Source organism: Eleginops maclovinus, chromosome 13 (assembly GCF_036324505.1).
Source record: "Eleginops maclovinus isolate JMC-PN-2008 ecotype Puerto Natales chromosome 13, JC_Emac_rtc_rv5, whole genome shotgun sequence".
NCBI classification, from domain to species: domain Eukaryota; kingdom Metazoa; phylum Chordata; class Actinopteri; order Perciformes; family Eleginopidae; genus Eleginops; species Eleginops maclovinus.
The window spans coordinates 12,227,419-12,248,280 of record NC_086361.1 but is presented as its reverse complement, the minus strand read 5'-3'; the positions used below and the strand labels follow the sequence as shown (position 1 = coordinate 12,248,280).

General features: G+C 39.5%; 1 protein-coding gene across 3 annotated transcripts in view; it reads left to right on the top strand.

Annotated features, from left to right (window-relative positions):
- The window catches only part of LOC134874966 (solute carrier family 45 member 4), a 42,389-nt gene that overhangs the window by 16,572 nt on the left and 4,955 nt on the right, over nucleotides 1-20,862 (top strand). For all 3 annotated transcript variants that reach the window (XM_063899279.1, XM_063899281.1, XM_063899280.1), the window contains exons 4-15: nucleotides 13,468-13,656; nucleotides 16,791-16,970; nucleotides 17,246-17,436; nucleotides 17,527-17,713; nucleotides 18,111-18,566; nucleotides 18,710-18,975; nucleotides 19,071-19,232; nucleotides 19,579-19,678; nucleotides 19,800-19,880; nucleotides 19,966-20,096; nucleotides 20,260-20,328; nucleotides 20,670-20,824. In XM_063899279.1, coding sequence (XP_063755349.1) covers nucleotides 13,468-13,656; nucleotides 16,791-16,970; nucleotides 17,246-17,436; nucleotides 17,527-17,713; nucleotides 18,111-18,566; nucleotides 18,710-18,975; nucleotides 19,071-19,232; nucleotides 19,579-19,678; nucleotides 19,800-19,880; nucleotides 19,966-20,096; nucleotides 20,260-20,328; nucleotides 20,670-20,824 — 2,167 coding nt within the window. The remainder of the gene's footprint in view (nucleotides 1-13,467; nucleotides 13,657-16,790; nucleotides 16,971-17,245; nucleotides 17,437-17,526; nucleotides 17,714-18,110; nucleotides 18,567-18,709; nucleotides 18,976-19,070; nucleotides 19,233-19,578; nucleotides 19,679-19,799; nucleotides 19,881-19,965; nucleotides 20,097-20,259; nucleotides 20,329-20,669; nucleotides 20,825-20,862) is intronic.

Sequence of the window (20,862 nt, the reverse complement as noted above, 5' to 3'; positions counted from 1 at the left end):
AACACTGAGGTCAGGGAGAGGGAGAATATGTGTGCGTGTGTGTGAGGAGATGACATAGTTTGGTGAAGGAGCCCATATTTACACAACCTAGAGAAAGGATAAAAAGCTTCTACCTTACAAGGTCTTGTGTTAAAGATGCAGAGCTGCTTTCTCTTTTGTCTTTGAGCTCCTGGCAGTCACTCATTGTTTTTGTCCTAAGATGTTCTTGTGTATTTTCATTCAGTGCTATGTTTTTTTAAAGGCACAGCAATGGATGGCATTACAGATGAGCTCAGGCTAAAACATGCTGTGATGCTTGGCATTCGTTTTCATGTTAATCCCTATATAAAAAAATAATACTAGGACATACATTTGAAATAATAAACCAGTCAAATCACACATCACCTTTAACAACTTACTCTTGCGTTCTTCCAACCAGTGATAAAGGAACAGAAAAGAAAGTGTGACATTATAAATAACCTTACCCAATCTAGCGTCTTCACGTTTCACTCTTAATTAGAAGTTAATTGAGAAAGAGCAACACGTTCACCTAATGTTCCTCCATGTGCAGTTTCAATTCTCAAGTTATATTTTACTACAGGCCCCTTAAAGGTTGTCTGGACTAATAGCATCACCTATTGACTTAATGCAGCTGAAAGTGAGGTAAGAGTAGGAGAGAAATTAAAGAGATGATGATAAAGGAATTAAGAGAGAGGGAGTGGAACAAGGAAGAGCACAGTCTGCGTGTTGTGTCCTTGTTTTTGGTTAGGAGGATGATGTATTGCATAACCACAAGCTTTCTTAGCTTTAAGTGTACACAGAGGAAGCTGTTTAAGCATAATGACACTTTTTGAAAACATACCAGAAGGAAGGACTGTCAACAAACTAATAAAAATATCTTTATTTTCATATGATGCGTTCATGTTCAGTTGCACAGCCTCCTTACTAAAAGCTGGTATTTTAGGACCATTGGATTAGGGATGATATAAGAGACAAAAGCTGTGTAAGTTAAATAACTGCTCAGGATAAAATACATTTCATTTTTACAATAGTATAAGTAGTTTTTGTGGTGATACAATTCTGACTTAGGTGTACATTTCTTAGTTTTAAGTGGATCAATTGATTCTGATTCTAAGAAAGAAACAGGTTTAAATAATTGTATATTTATTTTATGGCACAGGCAATGTATTTCACTTTCAGGGATTAAGTTTTGGACAAAAAATACCGGGCATTGTCACGGAAGGTCATTATAACAGTAACCACTGCTTGACTGCAGATGTCTCTAACATCAGTCTAGTAGGGTCACAAGACAGCAGGGTCTGAGAGGAACAGCGCTTTTCCACCAATAGTCGTGTGAATCTTTATTAGTTTATGTACTTGTTTGACTGACTAGCTGTGCATGCAACACTAGCTCTGCCACCAATATGGTTTCCAAAACAGTCCAGGCTCTGCAGCATTTTTATCCTTATTTGGGGGCCTTCTTGGCTTTACTAAAGGAGATTAGTGCAATCCAACAGGAAAATTAATTCTATTCAGGTTATGTAGCTGAAAGCCTCAGCTCACTGTAAAAGTGTATTGACTGTTACTCTACTCAGTTTCCGTCAATCAACTTTCCAATGTTAAACATAACAGTGTTGTTTGTACGCGGGCACTAAATGATCATGCTGATGCATCTCATTTTTAATTAAGTTTGTCAATGATCATTTTCAGTCCCACTGATTAAGATAGATAGCATTTGAAAACAGCACCTCACCTACAGTATTTCGCCTGAATGCAAAAGCTTTATCCTAAAAGAGTATGGCAATGGTGGCCTGGGTCGTGAATCACAAAAGGTTAACAAAAAAATGCTATATCTGTTGTGATTTGACACGTATGATGGTAACTAAATGGTAGCATGTTAGCATGCAGCACATTCAACCAGCGGCATTCTGCTGGCAGCGCCTGCAGCTTTCATAATAAAAGCTCAGTATGCTTAATTGGTTATAATGCAATCTGCTATTTGTCATTTGTCAAGTCATTTGCAAAATGCTACTGTTGTTTATTCATTAGCAAACAACTATTTTTAGCTTCCTAAAAAGTTTGATTTTGCAGAAATCAACCAAAATTTCAAATCATCTTAATCTTGCATTGACCCTGCTAGCATCCCAAGTCACCTAATCCACAGAGTGATCCTATCATGTTCGCCGGTCTAATCTAGCAGATGACCTTGCAGACAGAGTTATATAAATGACTGGATTGATGTTACACAGTGACTAATCACCATAATCTGACCCAGTAATTTGTGGGACAGAGTACTTGGAGGACAGAGTAGATGATAGATGGATTAAATGTTGAGTGTCTGAGGTAGCTACTGGCACAATAATCAATCTTCTTTCACATGAAATATTGCATTAAGGAAAGAGAAAAACATCACTTTAGAGATAAGTTAGAAAAAGTGGAAAGGTGCCACATGCCCGCAAGGCTTTTTCACCACAATCATCAGTCCTCTGCAGGGCATGAGAGAGAGACAAACACACCAGACTAGTCACTTTTTTAAAGCCTTCCTAATTATAGATCATTATATCACTGCTGCAGTAACTGACTCATTTATTAATGTCATCTCTGTAGAAACCCGGAGACACGCAACTGTTTTGCCATGGATTATTTACCAACCTTGCCACATTGCAGGGGGGGGTTCTTTGTGTATTACTGATGCACTGTACAAAAAAACAAATAGCAACACGAGTGTGTGATAATTCAGTCTAGTGAATCACAATCTGGGGTCCGTGGACCATGAGGGGATCGTTAGGCAGTAATAAAAAACGGTGGTGCATTCATGTTGTTTTGTGATTTTAAAGCAGAGTCAGCAGAAACATTGGTCAAGACAAAGGCATGTTATGTGTGTTCATAGGGGTGTGCATGTTTTTCCATGCAAGAGGCGACAAGTCAGGTATGTGTGAGCTATTAATGTAAGATACGTGTAGAATGCTGAGCTGTGTGTGTGTGTATTTGTTTGTCAGCGCATTGCTCTCAACCCCCACCCTCCAGGGAGGTGAAGTCATCAAAAACAAACCACCACAGAGCTCTCAGGTGATGACGGTGGACAAAGAAACATCAGGAATAGCAAATACTTTAAACTGGGGCTCGCAAAAAACAATTATCAGCAAATGACTTTGTTTTTATTAATTATTGTTTTGATTGTTCAAAAGTTTAAATGGGGTTTTAAGCCTGCTTACATTACAAAGTGACTGATGTTATGAACCTTATGCAGAGGATAGTTTTGCTTTAATTTTATTGGCGTTTCCCTTTAACTTGCTAGGTCTACTTCAGTCAATGATTTACTTAATTCCCAGAATCCTTTTGAAGTAAATGTTTTGTTTGTGGTTTTCCACGCAATTTATACAGTATAATATAATACTACTGGCTGATCTTTACTGAACTTATAACCAGGAAGTAACTACTACTGATTGTGGAACCTGTTCTCCTATGAATGGCACTACTCTGTAATTAACAAAAAATAGAAGTCATTTTAACAATTATATAATTAAATTGTGATCTTATATCTACAAATTGACTCGTAAAGTCCTTATCTCAGGTGGAGTTTCCTTCGTGTTGTTGTAAAGAGTCATTCTGTGTCAACACGGTTACTGATCTGAGCATGAGCAGTGGCTCAGTCAGTAGGGGCTTGGACTGGGAATCGTAGGGTCGCCGGTTCAAGTCCCCAAACAGACATGAAATATGGAAAGTGGACTGTTACTTGGAGAGGTCCCAGTTCACCTCCTAGGCCCTGCTGTGGTGCCCTTGAGCAAGGTACCGGACACCTCCAATCCCCCTCCCCATTGCTCCCCGGGCGCTGCACGATAGCTGCCCACTGCTCCTAGTACTAGGATGGGTTAAATGCAGAGGACTAATTTCACTGTGTGTGCTCTGCTGTGTGCATGTATGTGACTAATAAAGAGGGTTTCATCCTCCATGAGCGTTGTCACAGATGTTTAGTTTATAAAGATTCAAATGACCTCCCAAAGAACACTGCATTAACACTTCACCTACAGCGTGTTCAGAACAGCTTGTGTCCTCGCAGCGCTAAAGTGATCTCAGTGCGGGGCTAATGGGACATTAAGCTGTAAAAAAATGTCCTCATCCAGAGTGGTTGAATTTCTCAGAACCGGTCTTTCACGTACACCACACCCGGATTTCTCAGGCTGTCAAATGAGAGCAAGGAAATTTCCACTCAAAATAAAAAGCTTATATAATATAATCTTATAACTAAATAATTACAACAATTATTAGAAAATATAAGCACAATAACCTTAGTTATAGCCTCATAATAGTGCCCGTATGGATTGTACAGTATATGGAATATACACTTTTTCTATAAATGATGATTGTTTCCATGTAGTTTATATACTCTACATCAGTTTATTTTTCTTAAATTACAAAACAAGTTGGACTGTAGTATAGCAGTCATACGGCGTATAAAATCTATAAAACTCAACAGCACAACTCACACACATACAGCCCTAATAGCAGTGAGTGAGTGACATAGTAATGGCTGGCCTTGGGGTAATTTCATGTGTGTGTATTTAAGAAGCGAGTAGAAAAACATCTGCTCTCTCCCTCATTCTGCTCTTTGACAGTTTATAGCTAAAAGGATGGATGGATACTTACAGATTAATCTTGTACAGTCACATATCACATTTTTATTTGCTTTGAGTAAAGTAGTGGGCTTTTGTAACTCTCACCATTGCTGTATGTTGGCCTGCTCACTCTCAGCCATATGTTTATTTTCTGTAGCAGGGTATTAAAGACCACAGCACAGTGCTTTGCCCAAAAGCATTAATCATCACCGTCTGTATTTGCTTGTGTAATCTGAAAACATACAAACTATAAGAGCATATACATTTTTTTAACATTACTTCTAACAACACAGTAGCTGCCTATTAAGTACATTTTTGCGTTGAACTAATTATTACCAAGGTCAGCATGAACTGAACCAATAGAACATTGCTTAAGGTTGTTACAATCATACGTTGAGATTAACCGTTAAGATAATGTAAAAAGAGTTATACTATAGACTATAAACCTGGTACGTTCTTTGCCAATTGTCCATTATAAGTTACAGGAAAAAACCCTTAATTATAACCTGTGCATCACCAACCCAGCTTTTTTATATTTGTTCTGTGAACTGGCACCTGAACGCACCACCATAACAAGACTTGTTTCTGACCTACTATATTTAAGGTTACACAGGATAACGTACTGATTGGTTTCATTGATCGCTGCTTTGGTAGTGAAAGAGCATTAAGTTTGGAGCTTCCTGTATGTGATAGGTCAGACTCAGTCTGAGGGCCCGCCTCCCTGCTGTCAGTCACATATGCTGGTCTATTATGTGATTGGCAGAGGCATTAAAATAGACCTGGATAAACACCATCAGACATTTGTACGCTGGTATTCTCTAGATCAGATTTCCCGCTTTAAATGTATTTTGCTCCTTCGGTCTGCTTCTCTCTCGGTAGGAGGTAGCCAGTTTGCTGCAGTGGTGTTACATAACTCTGCTGACTAGAAGCAGCTGTGTGTGTGTGTGTGTGTGTGTGTGTGTGTGTGTGTGTGTGTGTGTGTGTGTGTGTGTGTGTGTGTGTGTGTGTGTGTGTGTGTGTGTGTGTGTGTGTGTGTGTGTGTGTGTGTGTGTGCGTGGGTGTGTGTGTATATATATGCAGGCTTCATGCAATTTTAATGTGACCCTTTTACATAGAGAGGGCGGTTGGTGTTTTTTTTTATCCCATATGCAGACACACACACACACACACACACACACACACACACACACAATGGATAACACAATGCCCTGTTTTATGTTAAATGAGCTGAGTCGGCAACTTTTAAACCAGTTTCCACTCAATATAAAGCTGTGTGTGTGTGTGTGTGTGTGTGTGTGTGTGTGTGTGTGTGTGTGTGTGTGTGTGTGTGTCCATCCTCCCTATCGACTGACAATAACAGTCTGTCAGGATAAACACATACATTAATATTAATGATACGTTTGTTTATATGACATCTATTAAGAGATTGACAGTAAAAAGTTTACTTGCAATATGAAACAAGGGTAAAACTACAAGATGGATACAGATACCGTAAGTAAAGAAATAGTGATAAATGAGTACAACGCTTATTCTGTGCAACAACTTCCAAATATATGTTAAATAAAACATTAATTTATTCTCTTATTGCGATTTTTTACCCCACCTCTACTCCTGCATAAATTGATTTGCCGTTTGTTGTCATCAGCTGAGCCACAGAGTCATACATCGTTCAGTATTTCACTCTGCTCGGCACTTTGTTAATGATGACCGTGTGTGTGTGTGTGTGTGTGTGTGTGTGTGTGTGTGTGTGTGTGTGTGTGTGTGTGTGTGTGTGTGTGTGTGTGTGTGTGTGTGTGTGTGTGTGTGTGTGTGATTGATGTATTACTGCAGTCCAATGACTCACTCCTGTCTCCCCTAATGTTTCTCTCTCTTGCTCTCTACCTCTCTCTCTCTCTCTCTGTGCCTGTCCTTTGCTCTCTCCAATCTGTGAGAGCATATATGAGGTAACGTTTGCAGGTAGCACATGTCCGTACCTTTTTTATTTGCTTTTATCTCAACAGTATTTGGGTCTCTAGGTTCCACAAGTATCTGCAGGATGTTCTGTGTTAAACCTGTTAGCTCAACATTTACACTGCCTATAAAATGAAATCAAACCGATGTTTTATTGTTTTACGACTTTAATAAAAGTGGATTATGGAGCACAGATCATCCAAAATAGACCAGTTGGTTTAAATTAGGCAACAAAAAAAAATAAATTAAAGAAGTTGGGGGATGCAAAACACAAATGGCCTGCAGCCTTTAGCTTTTGCTGGCATAAAACCGTCAACCAGAAGCTTATCAATAATAGAATATTGATGTTAATATTTAAAATCAATTAGTTAATTTAAGTCAATCTGTGGCATTTCCCTGCTTTCTTCCCTCCTCTCAGAAGGCTTGTGGCTTGTGACATGTTTTGTTTAATCCAAAACACCTGCTTCCTCCTTTCCTTTTCTTTCCTTTTCTTTCATTTCCTTTCCTTTCCTCCTGCTCTCTGTCCCTCACACTCTTGCTCTCACTCTTCCTGCCCACTTTCTCCCTTTTGTGACCTCTGTCCTACTCTCACTTTCACACCATTTCTCCAGCTCTTTTTAGGATGCTTGTCATTTTTCTTGGTGGTTTTCTCACGCCAGTGCAGGATATGAAAGGATTGTTTTGTGTTTATGGGAGAATGGAAACGGGAGGGATGGGAACAGAAAGAGCGGAGAGATAAAAGGGAAAGGAGTGGGGAATGAGGTTGATGTTTGTTGGCTATGAGGAATAGTGAGATTGTTTGATTTCAGTTTGGGGTTTATAGGAGCTGGAAGGAGATGTTGTACTTTTGTTTGGAGGAATGATAGGAGAAGGGGAGGTAAGAGTGAGGGAGGTAGGAATAGGGAGATAGCTGGTTTTGTTTCACAACATAGGAAACAAAATATTATTATCTTCATGAGGAGTAAACCAGATAGAAATAGAGTGAAAAAGACACAACTGTCACATGATTACAGCTTTTAAAAGTGCATTTGTGCTCAGTGTGTAATTCAAATGATCTAAACTAAAGATAGGGATTTAAGATGTTTGTTTTTAAAACAAGCAGTTGTGCTGTAGCGTGGAAATATCAAGAGGAAAATGGATTAAAGCATAGGGAATGTGTAGGTCATTAAACGCAGCTCACTCATCAGTCATTTCATGAAAAAGCTTGGCATTGTAGTATTTAGCAAACATTACTGAAAGAAAATGAAAGTACTGGGAACTTCTTTTTGATTAATAAGCAGTGCAAAAATAAGTATGAGTAGCAGCAGAACTGTGCCAGAATTACTCCAAATGGTGCCCGTGTTCATAAAGGAACATGTCTCTCAGTGCGATGTCGTGACTCATAGATGTGTGTTTTTAATAGTTTTGGACCGTAATAGAGCTCTGTGGAATAAAGAGAAAGCTATTATAGTGTCAGTATACACAGACAGTGCTTGGTGGTAGAATCTGTTGCATTAATGATGGTCAAATAAAATACATTTAAGATCACATCATAACAAGCTCATAGGATCGTTCATCAGTCCAATGAAAAGTAGGTCCTAACTTATTGTCTTATTAACTTCAGGGTAATCTGATGTGCCTGGACATACAGTTATTAATTATCTGGCCGTTAATAAGCCATTTTATCTTACAGATTAAAGATGGCAACAATATTTAAAGTATCCTGTCAAAAAAGTGTCAAACTTTACTTCTGTTGCACTTTTCGTACAGATCATTTCAGCTTCACAGATAACACTTCCAGCAGCTCTCAGATCTTCAGGCCGACTTCTGTAGAGGCCCGTGCAATAAAAGCGAATAAAGCTGACTTACCAAAGGTTTTAGTCCTGCGCTCAGGAACAACAAACATATTTGTGCCAGAGCAACTGAAGGGCCATACACTGTAGTCATGTGAGACATTCATTCTGGTTGAAGACCTTGAAGTTAATGAAAAAGCAGAACTTTAGTGGACCTGATAGGCGCGCATTACAGATGTCCAGCCGGCTCCATACAAAATTGTGCCTGTGTCTCAGTGTCACTCAGGAACCACATCAATAGTTATGTGAGATTTACGAAAAATTAAAGACATATTTTTGATTTTATGTGCTAAATCATTTGCAGAACAACAGAACACAGAGGGCACTTTTTACAGCTGAGGAGTTTTTTTTTCTCAAACCTCATGTAGCTTGAGGGAAATTATTTCAAAACAAATCGTAGTGCAAAGTACAAAAAACTGAAATACAGTAATCGTTGTTCAGGACTTCCTGAAGACAAGGGGGGACTGTTGTAAATATTTGCAGCTATGTTAGAACTCATAGTATTTGTATCATCTGATGTCACACCTTTTTCCCAAAGCAGACTGGGCATCATTTGTTTGAACTTCCTTTTCAAGATTTCTGTCTGCAGTTTATAACATTTGTTTTATTTCAATGTCGAGTTTCGGGTCTTTTCTGAGAGATGTATTTTTTAACACTCTGCGATTTTGAGAAAAGACTCACCGGGAATCAAACAGGCAATGTGTAGTCAAAAATGTAATGTTTAGGAAAACAATTAAAACCACAGAGGTTTTTTGTGTGGGTGTATACCTGAGGGGATGCACTATATGGAGAAAACACACTTACAGTCAGCGCAATAGATGTGAAGAATAGGCAGTCTGTACTTCCAACAGTCACACATTGAACTCCGTGTGTGTGTGTGTGTGTGTGTGTGTGTGTGTGTGTGTGTGTGTGTGTGTGTGTGTGTGTGTGTGTGTGTGTGTGTGTGTGTGTGTGTGTGTGTGTGTTTAGTAAAATGAGTGCTTTGATGATAGATGGAGCAGATTGTACATTTTTCTTTCCCACGATCAATCATCACCACTCACAGTCGTGAATAGGAACTTTTTTTCGGTCTGTCTCTCCATCCTTCCGTTTTTTTCCCCCTCTCTGTCCTCCAGGTTTCCACCCTCCCTCACCTTGTCCTCTCCTTTTTTTAAATTGACTTCATCTTTATAATTTCTCACACTCCTCCTCTCTTTATTTCCCCGTGTCTTTTCTCGTTCTATTTTTCTGAAATACTTCCTGCCTCTTGATTCTCTCAGTATTGTTCCCTGTGTGTGTGTGTGTGTGTGTGTGTGTGTGTGTGTGTGTGTGTGTGTGTGTGTGTGTGTGTGTGTGTGTGTGTGTTTCTGGGGAGGAACCGTTATAATAGAAATGTTTTTTCCTGTTTTGATGTTGACAAACCTACAGACAGATCCCTATCTGCTGTCGCCTTCTTTATGGCTGTGCCACCGTCTGACTTTTAAAACGTATTGTGTGTGTGTGTGTTTTGTATAGGTGGGCTGCCTGTGTGCATAGTAGTGTCTTATTTTTCTGGGTATGTATAGTTTGTGTGTGCGTGTCTGTCTGTCTGGCTGTGTGTGTGTGTTTTAGACAGAAAGGGGGGAATAAAAATAAATGTGGGAATAAACGGAGAGAAACAAAGCTTTCCTTAGTTCAGAGAAACCTCACAACAGGAAGCGCTGTGTGAATGACACAGCGTTATAAGGAGCCAGGAAGTGAAGGTGATGTAGTCTCCGTAGTGACAGGGTTCCCAAGACCTGGTCACCACGGCGACAGGGGTCAAGCCTTGTTTATAGCCCTCTCGTGAAAAATGCAGAGCTCAACAGTTGTGCGGGACCTGTAAAGTGAGGGCAGAGACGGCGCCAATGTGACATAATGCCAGTGATGTACATCATGTACCTTTTAAGTGTGTCTCTCTCCAGGTTTGTTGTCCTTTCCCTACTCTCTACCAACAAACAAAGGGAAAGAATTATCCTAAAATAATCATAATTACATAATTCTCTTAGAATACATCTCATGTAGGGCCTACCTATCTTCCTGGAAAAGTTGTCTCTATATTTAAGGCCTAAGTTTTGACCTTGCAACATCTATTTGAAACCTTTTGCAGTTATATTTCTGATTGGATGAAGACAAGCACTAACACATCCCATCACAAGCAACTCTAAAGTGTATCATGGCAACAACAATTGGCAACATGTTAATATGAAATACTATTTCAAACCGCATGTTTTTTGGGTTTTTTTAAATTTCCCAAATGTTGTATTTTTTATTTAATTAGTAAGTAATAGAAAAAATAGAAAACATAAATATATAAAACTATTAATGCAGCACTTTTGCAACATTTTCAAAAATATCCTCAAAACCAAAAAGAAACTAAAGGTTGTAATTTTTTAAAGGCTTACTGAAACATTTTTATGCAAACAACTAAATCACTGCTTTGGTTTCGGAGGGTACAACGCTGAAACTTGTTAGAAAGTGTTTTGTGTAACATACTGTAGTTCGCATTAGTGCCATTTTCTCCAATGACCCTTAACTACATAAGTTGACTTTCAAGCATGATTTATACAGACAGGAAAATACTTATCGAAATCACAACATTACACAGTTGTTATTTTTTCATTGGGAGCGATGTTGTTGACCTTCTGACTATTCAGACTGTGAGAGGTCTAGAGACCATACTTCTCGCAATATAGGAACATGTGATTTGCAAACAGCGGTAAAAATGACCATGATTGCAGCCGGGAGATTTTCACATGACTGCAAAAAAAACTCCTTCTCTCAGAAAATATCAAATGCTGACAACAGCTGTGATAACATGAAACTCAGAGACACTGACTGAGTTGAGTCATGCACGATTTTCCTGAATTTACCAACCAAATGAGCACTGTGCGTCCTCGGTCAGCAGATCTCACCTCAAACTCTGTATTGAGAAGCTGGTCTGATCTCAAGGTCTCCTAATGGATGAGCTTGAGGTGGGGACATTTCACAAAAGCTCTTGATAATTAGATATTATGCCACTCAGTTATTGATGTTCATGTCATAACAGAGCTCTGTTTGAGAAGTATGAAAATGCATTGTAAATGTATAAGAGCCTAATGTTGTCTCAATCAAATTAGCTGCCGTAAACTGGCTTTCCTTTTACTTCCGTCCATTTTCCATCTCCTTACTTAACTGAGTAATGAACAATCAGTGGGATCTTCCTCATATCGATCTGCAGTAATCAGGCCCTCTCTCTCTCCATCAGCATGGTAGTAGATTTAATAAAAAGTATTTGCAGATTGTGGCTTGAAATGACTTAAACAGATAATCTTTTGAAGTTGCACCGACTTGTGTTTCACTCAGAAGGAAACTAACTACCACAAATCTTTTTCAGAATTGATAAATGAGAAATACACCTTGAGCATTTCATTATATGAGCCAACTAAGGCTGGCGTAGCTTCAAACTGCAGGCAGAGGCCTTATCAAGAGTGAGACAGACTCCAGGAGTAGATTTTTTTATTTAATGGTCTGTCTCTTAAAGATAGTGATACTGTGGCGGCCAAAAGGCATTTAATGTTATTGTTGTCTTTTTCATTGAGCTGCTTTAAGCAACAGGTTGACAGCCAGACAATGGTAAAGTCCTGATTTAATTAACAGTGATTCAGCTGACTTCACTCAGCTAAAAGACTGTCTGCCTCCTCTTCATTCTCTGGGCTTGTAATGGCTGATTTCATTACATGTTTATTTGTTTTTATTAATGTGGAAACGCACATGAGATCAGTGTCTCATGAGTAGCAATAGAAATAGCAACAACATTATTTCAGTATGAAGAATGTTTTGAATAAATTAATAGACAAAAACAAACTTTGGAAATGATGATACCATACAATGAGTGTAGAATTTCATATCATGGGTTTTAAGATATCTTAAGGCAGGATTAATAAGGATGGACCACGATGATAATGGTCTTTGTTGCGTTAAAAAGTGATTGTGACAGGTGTTTGTGCTCGGTTATGTGACATCTCATATAAATGTGTGTGTGCGTGCGTGTGTGTCTTTAAAGGTGTTTTTCCTTTTCTGAGGTTATATAAGGACTTAATTAAGAACTGGTTTTGTTGTTGAAAGGTCTGTCAAGGTGTTGTCTGATGTTATTCACACCAATGACAGCATGTGTACAGAACTGTGTTTTCCACTTTTGCATCGTGTGTGTGTGTGTGTGTGTGTGTGTGTGTGTGTGTGTGTGTGTGTGTGTGTGTGTGTGTGTGTGTGTGTATACAGCTAAAGATACATGGTTATTTCCATTAATCCTTCCTAATTTGAGATCCTGTCGTGCGACGTGTCTGTTTGTATTCCTCACCTGCTTTCCGGCTGTGGAAAGATGAAGCTCAAAATAATACAATATTTGCTCAGTAACAAAGGTCACATCAACAGTGTTCAAGGTCAATTTATTCAATTAAGGAAGTGGATATGTTGTTTTGCTCTGCGAAAAAAAAAGGTTCATAGGAGGATTCTCAGTCTTTAAATCCATAAGTTTAATGAATCTATTCAAGAACAAGTAGTCAGAAATGACAGGAACATTAAACAAGACTTTAAAGCAAAACACTTTGTTTCCTGCATGTGTTATGAAAGCCCATAATCAGAATAAACCTGAACTACTGAAAGTGATGTTTCTTGTTGTCTCTGCACAAACAGCACACAGGTGTTGCACTTTCAGTCCTTTTGTGTGATAATCCAGAGCACTTTTCACACTCATTGAATCTGAGACACGCACTCCTGTTGCAGTGTGTTGCCATAGCTTTTCTCCTTTTTCCTTTTAGGTGCATTTTTATACTCAAACACAACTGTTTATTTATGTTGCTTTTTACTTTACCTGAGACATGCACACTCCAAGGAGGTTATTTTTTAGTTTACTTTATCACTTTATTTGAGAGGGACATCTCACTCATACTGTACATTAGGATGTTACTTGCACCCCCTAGTGGATGACAGAACAAATCCAATGTCAAATCCCAGCGTTTCATTGGTTATCTTATGGCATCTGTCTGAATTACATTCACAGCTCTCTACATCTCCGTCCTTAACTTAATATCCGTCTGTGTGTCTGTGTGCAGGTCTTCCAGAGCAGTACTACAGTCTGACATGGTTCCTCAGTCCGGTCCTCGGCCTCATGTTCACGCCGCTGATCGGCTCTGCCAGCGACCGCTGCACTCTGCGATGGGGCCGCAGGAGACCCTTCATCCTGGCCCTCTGCATCGGGACACTGTTAGGAGTGGCACTCTTTCTGAATGGATCGCTGATAGGTGAGTGTGTTAACTCGTTATTTTATTAAGTGTTTAAATAGGAAAATAATTAAAAGTGTGTGTATCAGGGACTGAGTGAAAACTATGTGAGCTTAGTAATTTCTCATGACACACAACTGCCATTGCATTCTGTCTCAGCATCCCAAAATAAATGTGTTGTTTTTACAATCGGCATTGACCACTCTTGGTAGCCTAGGTGCATTTCAGTTTAAACCAACTCTTTGAAAACACTCATAATTTCCCTCTTATACCATGGGGCTATTAAAGCTGATCTTTGGGAATTAAACTCACCATGAGGCTCATTTGCATAGAAAAGGGCTAATTTTCCAGCAGATGTATGCATAATACCTCAGTCAAACACTTGTAAACAGCACAGGAGTACCTGGAGATGCAGCAGTTAGAGGTGGATGTTACTCTTTGATGGGGTTTTGAAAGATGCTTGTTTTCCTCTAACTAGAACAGGTTTAGCAGCAGTGCAATCTTGCCTGTTATTGAGTTTTGTCCTCGTTAAAAGACGACTGATACCTTCAGTCTGTCCCTAAGCTTGTAACGTCATCAAATGTCATTTCAAGGACACATTCAGCCAATCCAATCAATCAAATTGATAAGTTGTCAATCATGCCAAACAGATATTGATCTCCAGGTCAGCTACATCAGCGTAGTTACCGTTGTAATGTCATTACCATATCTTTGCAAACACTCGTAGGCATACACACACATACAGTACACACAGGGACTACAGAAGGGTGAGGTGTGTGTCATCAGCGTGCAGTGAATTGATTGATGCTGCAACACGTTTTAGCTGATTGGTGTTGCGGCTATTTTTATACCTCGTGTTTTTATCATCGTATCAAAGCTTACAGATTTAATCCTAAATCAAGCCTATGTAGGAAGTTTGGATGAGTTCTCTGCTGGTACTATGGCAACAAGTACTACTGAACTCAACCATGTGACAAATTAGTGTAGTATAAATTATAATTGATAAATTGGTGTTCAGTACTCTTGAGCTCAATTATCAGAGCCCACGTGGTCTGAATTGTAGGGATGCACAATTGATTTAGCAGTGATATAGTAAAGACAATTATTACAATGGATGGGATAGTTAGATTTTAGGTAATAATTACACCTTTCAATAAATAGCAGAATAAATATAAATGAAAAATATGATCATATGGTAACAAAGTTGGCCCTAATTTCACTCATAACTAGAATTGTTTTACACAAATCATAGGAAGTGCTATGTAACTGCTTATTTTGTCCACACAATCGTTTATTGTTATTGAACTTTAATTACAATAATGATACACCCAACCCACATCGGTATTATTTCTGTATCGTTCACTTGGCCTTTCAAAAGTCCAAACATTGTTCAAATTGTTTATTCCAGTTTTTCCAAGTTCCTGGCGATATCTTTAAATGTATTTTTTGTCAGTTCTCAAAATATATAAAACTGAGAAAATGTGTTAAAATATCCCTAATTGAGATACAAAACTGAAGATAGTATTTTCTTCTATATTTGAATAAAAATTACTTTAACAACTATCAAAGAGTTGACTAACTGTTGCAGATCTAATAGAGTTTACATGTTTCATATTCAAATAAGGAGTAAACAGATGAAAATGTTCGGTGTAACACTAGCAGATTGGGCCTCTTTAAATAACGTTAAATATAAATGAATAATAACAGAAAGAAAAACAGAATTGCCAAAGGAGAAATATGTTTTAATGTTTTCTGTCAGCAGATTGTAAACACTTCAATTCTTCTGCACAGTGTTTGGCACTCTGGTCGTTTTAGGGCACCTGTGTGTGTTTGAGCACCTTGCCAGCAGGGTTAACATGGGAAAAGACCAGTGAACTGTATTTGTGTGGGAGAAATGAAAGAATAAGCAAAAGTGAACCTTTTCATGGTTGTGTATATATATATGAATGTGTGTGAACAACACATGGGTGACATGGGAAAACTGTAGTAACCTGCGTTTGTGTATTTGTGTGTGATGACATGGGAACACAGGAGCAGGCAGTTCACAGGGAAATGCTTCCTGTTTGCTTCCCCCTTTCCACCGATCACAATTTACTTCCTGTCTGTCTGCCTGCCTAGTAGTGCCACCCCATTGTCCCCCCCACACATACACACTGCTGTTCTTTCTAAGAACGTTTGTTTCGCTGACGTTAATTGATATCAGTTTGTAAAGTCATGCTGCGTCACACCGCTCTCTTTCTTTCTCTGACATACACACACACACACACACACACACACACACACACACACACACACACACACACACACACCCACCTTTATACATAGGCTACTAACTAACCTTTCCCATGTCAAACATTCATACAATTTCACACCGAGGCCCTCGAGCAGCGTGAGGCCGGGTCACAGATGTAATGAGACACACAAGGTCACACACATCGTGCAAAGCTGTATGGGAAATGTGCAGTGACCCATCTGTGTATGGCTTTGTGTTTTTGTTCTGCGTCAGTTGTTACTCACTAATCAACTATTGACCACATGTGTAGATTTGACCAGGGTCACATCGGTGGAGCAACTACACATGTTTGTGTGCGGATGTAGAGTGATGGGGATCATATTTCCTCCATAAATATTTATATTTTAAAATTAAAATTACATATATTTTGATTGATGTACATTTGCTGTAACTGAGGCTTTAATTCAGATTATATTGCAATAAAGTGTTCGTTATGCTTTCAAATCAAGATATCAACAAATCAGGAAGTTTATTCATCAGAAAATGTACAGCACAGACTCACCTATTTAAATGTAGAATATTATTATCAAGCAACATATTTTCTCAGCTGTCCCTCTTAATGGTGATGGGAACATTCAAATCTGGATGAACAAAATTGACGTTATGATTAGAAGGAAATATGTGTTCATTTGTATTTTGGGTAAATTGACTATTTGTCAATATCTAAAAATCATAATGCACAAATTATCTTTTTTAATACATACCACATTGGCAATTTTCAAATAAATATGCACATTTTATAAAATATGTATTTCATTTTGTCTTTCATCAAAGATTTTTTCATTGTCAGTTTGTTTATTGTTTAATAATAAAAAAACACACATTGTATAATAAGAACTTTTTGTCCATACCTGTCTGTTAGGTTTGTCGATGGGTGACGAGCAGGGGAGACAACCAATAGGAATTGTTCTTACAGTGCTGGGGGTGGTGGTGTTGGACTTTAGTGCGGACGCATCAGAGGGACCAATCAGAGCGTACCTGCTAGACGTGGCGGACTCCGACGAACAAGACATGGCGCTCAACATCCATGCTGCCTCAGCGGGTACTGCTAACACATTAATACATTTAGAGGATTTAAATAATGCACGTAAATATTGTGTGTAATATCGATGGTGGCCTGGCAATAAACAACATCAAGATCTAATATTGCACATTTTCTGAACAAATATATTGTGTATTTTTTTGTAGTTGTGCTTTTTAATTAATGTAACGGTGCATTTTATTTTTTCTCGGAAGAGAGAAGTTGAGATTAGATGCAATCCTTGACTGCTTATGTATGTTTTGAACGTCTATCATAACTTTTGTTCATGTGTGCAGGTCTTGGTGGTGCGGTCGGCTACGCCCTCGGTGGTTTAGACTGGACGCACACTTTCCTTGGTGCAGCCTTCAAGTCTCAGGAGCAGATCCTGTTCTTCTTCGCTGCCATCCTCTTCTTCATCTCTGTGGTATTACATCTCTTCAGCATTGATGAGCAGCAGTACTCGCCCCAACATGACAGGATTGACCAGGTACAGTGTGTGTGTGTGTGTTTGTCTTGCACTTGCACAAATTTATCAAGTGAATCAGACCCAAAGACTGGTTTTCTGTCCTGTCACCAGGAGAGTCCAGATCGCACCAAACCGCTACCTTTGACCAATGGCAGGAATGGACTTCTCACCCCCAAGCTGGAATTGATTGGAGAAAATGAAACGATCGATAGCTACGACCTCAATGACCCCTACGGAGACAACCTATCAGAGCATGGAGATATGGACATGGACTTTCTAGAGATGGAGCTTGTACGAAGTAAGTTCACACAATCTTGCCTCTTTCCCCTTTTCAAATCAGCTGTGGGAAGTGAATATCATTGTTCACGTGCTTCCATGTTTTTTTGCACACCGTAAAAAAAAACAAGAAAACCAGTGCCAAACAAAAGAAGACAACCCATAAAGACAGAAAATCTGTCAAATAAAAAACGGATGTCTTTAATACGGTTATTACTACCACATTGCATTGTGTGACTTTTAGACCTGGCTCAGTGTTGGCATAGCGTAACATTTGTCGGTTATTAAGGCTTTGGACGGACTAAAAAAATCTTCACATAGTGATTCGGCTTACTAAAAAAGCATACACGTATAGATGTTCAGGCCCAGCCATTTTCACTACATCTAAACTAATCAACCCTCTCCTCATCTGTCTCCAGGTAAAAGTGACAGTGTCCTCGCCATGGCCGACGCCACTCTGGACCACATGGACTATGATGCGTTGTTCCTGTGCCACTTAGAGCCATCCATCTTCGCCGACCGCCTCTCACCCCACCACGGCTCGCCTCCTACCGCTGGTAACTTCTTCAACTACAATCGCCGCACTCCAACCCCCCAGCTCGGCCACATCAGACGCAGCAGCAGCGCAGGAAGTCAGGATCTTCTCCAAACCAACAAACACCAAACACACACCAACACCCCGAGGATTTCCCGCCTCTCAGCTTTCTTGCAGGAAATGGAAAATGACGATGGTCAGGAGGCATTGCTCAACAACCAGCTCAACGAGCAGCGGATACTGAACGGGCGGCTGTTAGCCAGTGTGAATAATCCTGATAGAACTAGCAACAACGAGCTGAGCTCTAAAGGACAGGCACATCGCGCTGGAATGGTCAAAGGTTGGTTTTTCACCCTCATTTAAATGAAACAGAGAGATATTTGTTCCTATAAGGGATAGGAGATGCCTTCCCCTATCCTCAGTATTTCTAAAGTATGATAAACATAACCCTTCACCTAATGTTAATAATGTTTCTTATTCCAGCTGCCAGTACTGGAGCCCCCATGCGGCAGTCACGTCACCGTCACATCTTCTACCGACAACCGTCCTGCACCTTCTCCTACTACGGTCGAGTGGGGAGCCAACGCTACCGCCGGGCCAATGCCGCTTATCTCATCAAGCCATCCCGCAGCATGAACGACCTGTGCGAGGTGGAGGCCAGACACAGGAGGAGGCACAGACAGAAAAGGAGGCACCGCAGCGCAAACACCAACTCCTCCAGCGGGGACACCGAGAGCGAAGAGGGAGAGGTGAGGATGAAATTCAGTCAGTTGTATTAGCCCTATCTCTTAACAGAGTGTTTAGTTTTGGGTGGACATTGTATGATCTTGTCGCCTTTGGTTAGGTTGAGACCACCGTGCGGCTGCTGTGGATGTCCATGCTGAAGATGCCTCCGGAGCTGCTGCGTCTGTGCGTCTGTCACCTTCTCACCTGGTTCTCCATTATCGCTGAGGCTGTTTTCTTCACTGACTTCATGGGTCAAGTCATCTACCATGGAGATCCTACCGTAAGTGAATTAATTAACCAGAAAACATATTCTCTGCTGCATTATATAATCTTTTTTTATCCAAAGTTATTGACAACAGCCCAGCATTTAGCAAACAAATGAATAAATGAAACCCCTAACAGATGATTAGACTTTATGTCAACAAATTGTTAATTTGTTTGCACGGCTGTGTGTTTGAATTTTTTTTTTTAAAGAAGTTACCATGCAAATTTTGTCTCTTTTTTACCTGTCTAACTTTATCTTCACTTTTATTCTGATATTCTCATGTGTCATTATCTTCAGTAAGTCTGCCTTAGTTAATCCACAGCTCAGAAATACACATGAACGCTGTGTTTCTCTCTGTCAGGCTCCTGTAAATTCTACTCTGTTGGAGGACTATAACAAAGGAGTTCAGATGGGATGCTGGGGCCTGGTTATTTATGCCATGACTGCTGCTACATGTTCAGGTAAAAAGCAATCACATATTTGTATACACCTCGGTTTCAGTGGTAACTCTCTGGATGTAAAATGCACTTTGTCTCTAAATTAAACTATTTATTGACCATTCAAGTTATCTCCCTTTTCCAGCTATCCTTCAGAAGTACCTTGACAACTTTGACCTGAGTATTAAAGTAATCTACATCATGGGAACGCTTGCATTTTCCATAGGTATAAACCCCTGTATATCAATAAATTAGTACAAAAATGAATAAAGCAGATACAAAGTTAATTTCTATCTATTTTCCCTTCACAGGAACTGCTGTCATGTCAATCTTCCCTAATGTGTATGTTTCGATGGTGATGATAAGCACCATGGGTATCATCTCCATGAGTATCTCCTACTGTCCATATGCTCTGCTGGGACAGTATCACGAAATAAAAGAGGTACAGACAAATTCCACATGAAATTGCTTGTATTGTATTGTAGTAATATACAATGTTAATGGCCATGGACTGCATACTGAATGAATATATGGTTAGATAGAATGTCGCTATATTTGTTATTGTTCTGGCTTTCATTATCTGTTACTGTCTCTTCCTCCTGCAGTACATCAGGCACAGTCCTGGTAACTCCCGGAGAGGCTTTGGCATCGACTGTGCTATCTTATCCTGCCAGGTGAGACTTCACTTTATGAGATCTTTGTTTTATAGTTATACAGCTCCGGAAAAAATAGAGAGACCACTCCAAGTGTTTCTTAAGTCTTTATCTCTACATGTATGGCAGCCATTCCAGTGTCTGTTGGATTCCAACACAAAAAAAAATGGCAGTAGTTTATAAAATACAATAATACAAATTTTTCAAAAATGTTTAACTCTAAGACAGACCTATAAATAACAAAACAAGAGAATATGGTAATGCTGAAGTGTTGTCTTAATTTTTTCCAGGGCCGTATAGATATACATATATGTCAAGGTGAAAATATAATGCTGTAAATGTTATAATGTGTCATATTTCAGGTGTACATTAGTCAGATCCTGGTGGCCTCAGCTCTGGGGGCTGTCGTCGAGGCTGTTGGCAGCGTCCGTGTGATTCCCATGGTGGCCTCTGGGGGCTCCCTCCTCGGTTTCTTCACCGCCCTCTTCCTAGTCATTTACCCAGCTCCTAACCAAGGGTGAGAAAACCACCTGGTCTTGGCCTTTGTTGTCATTA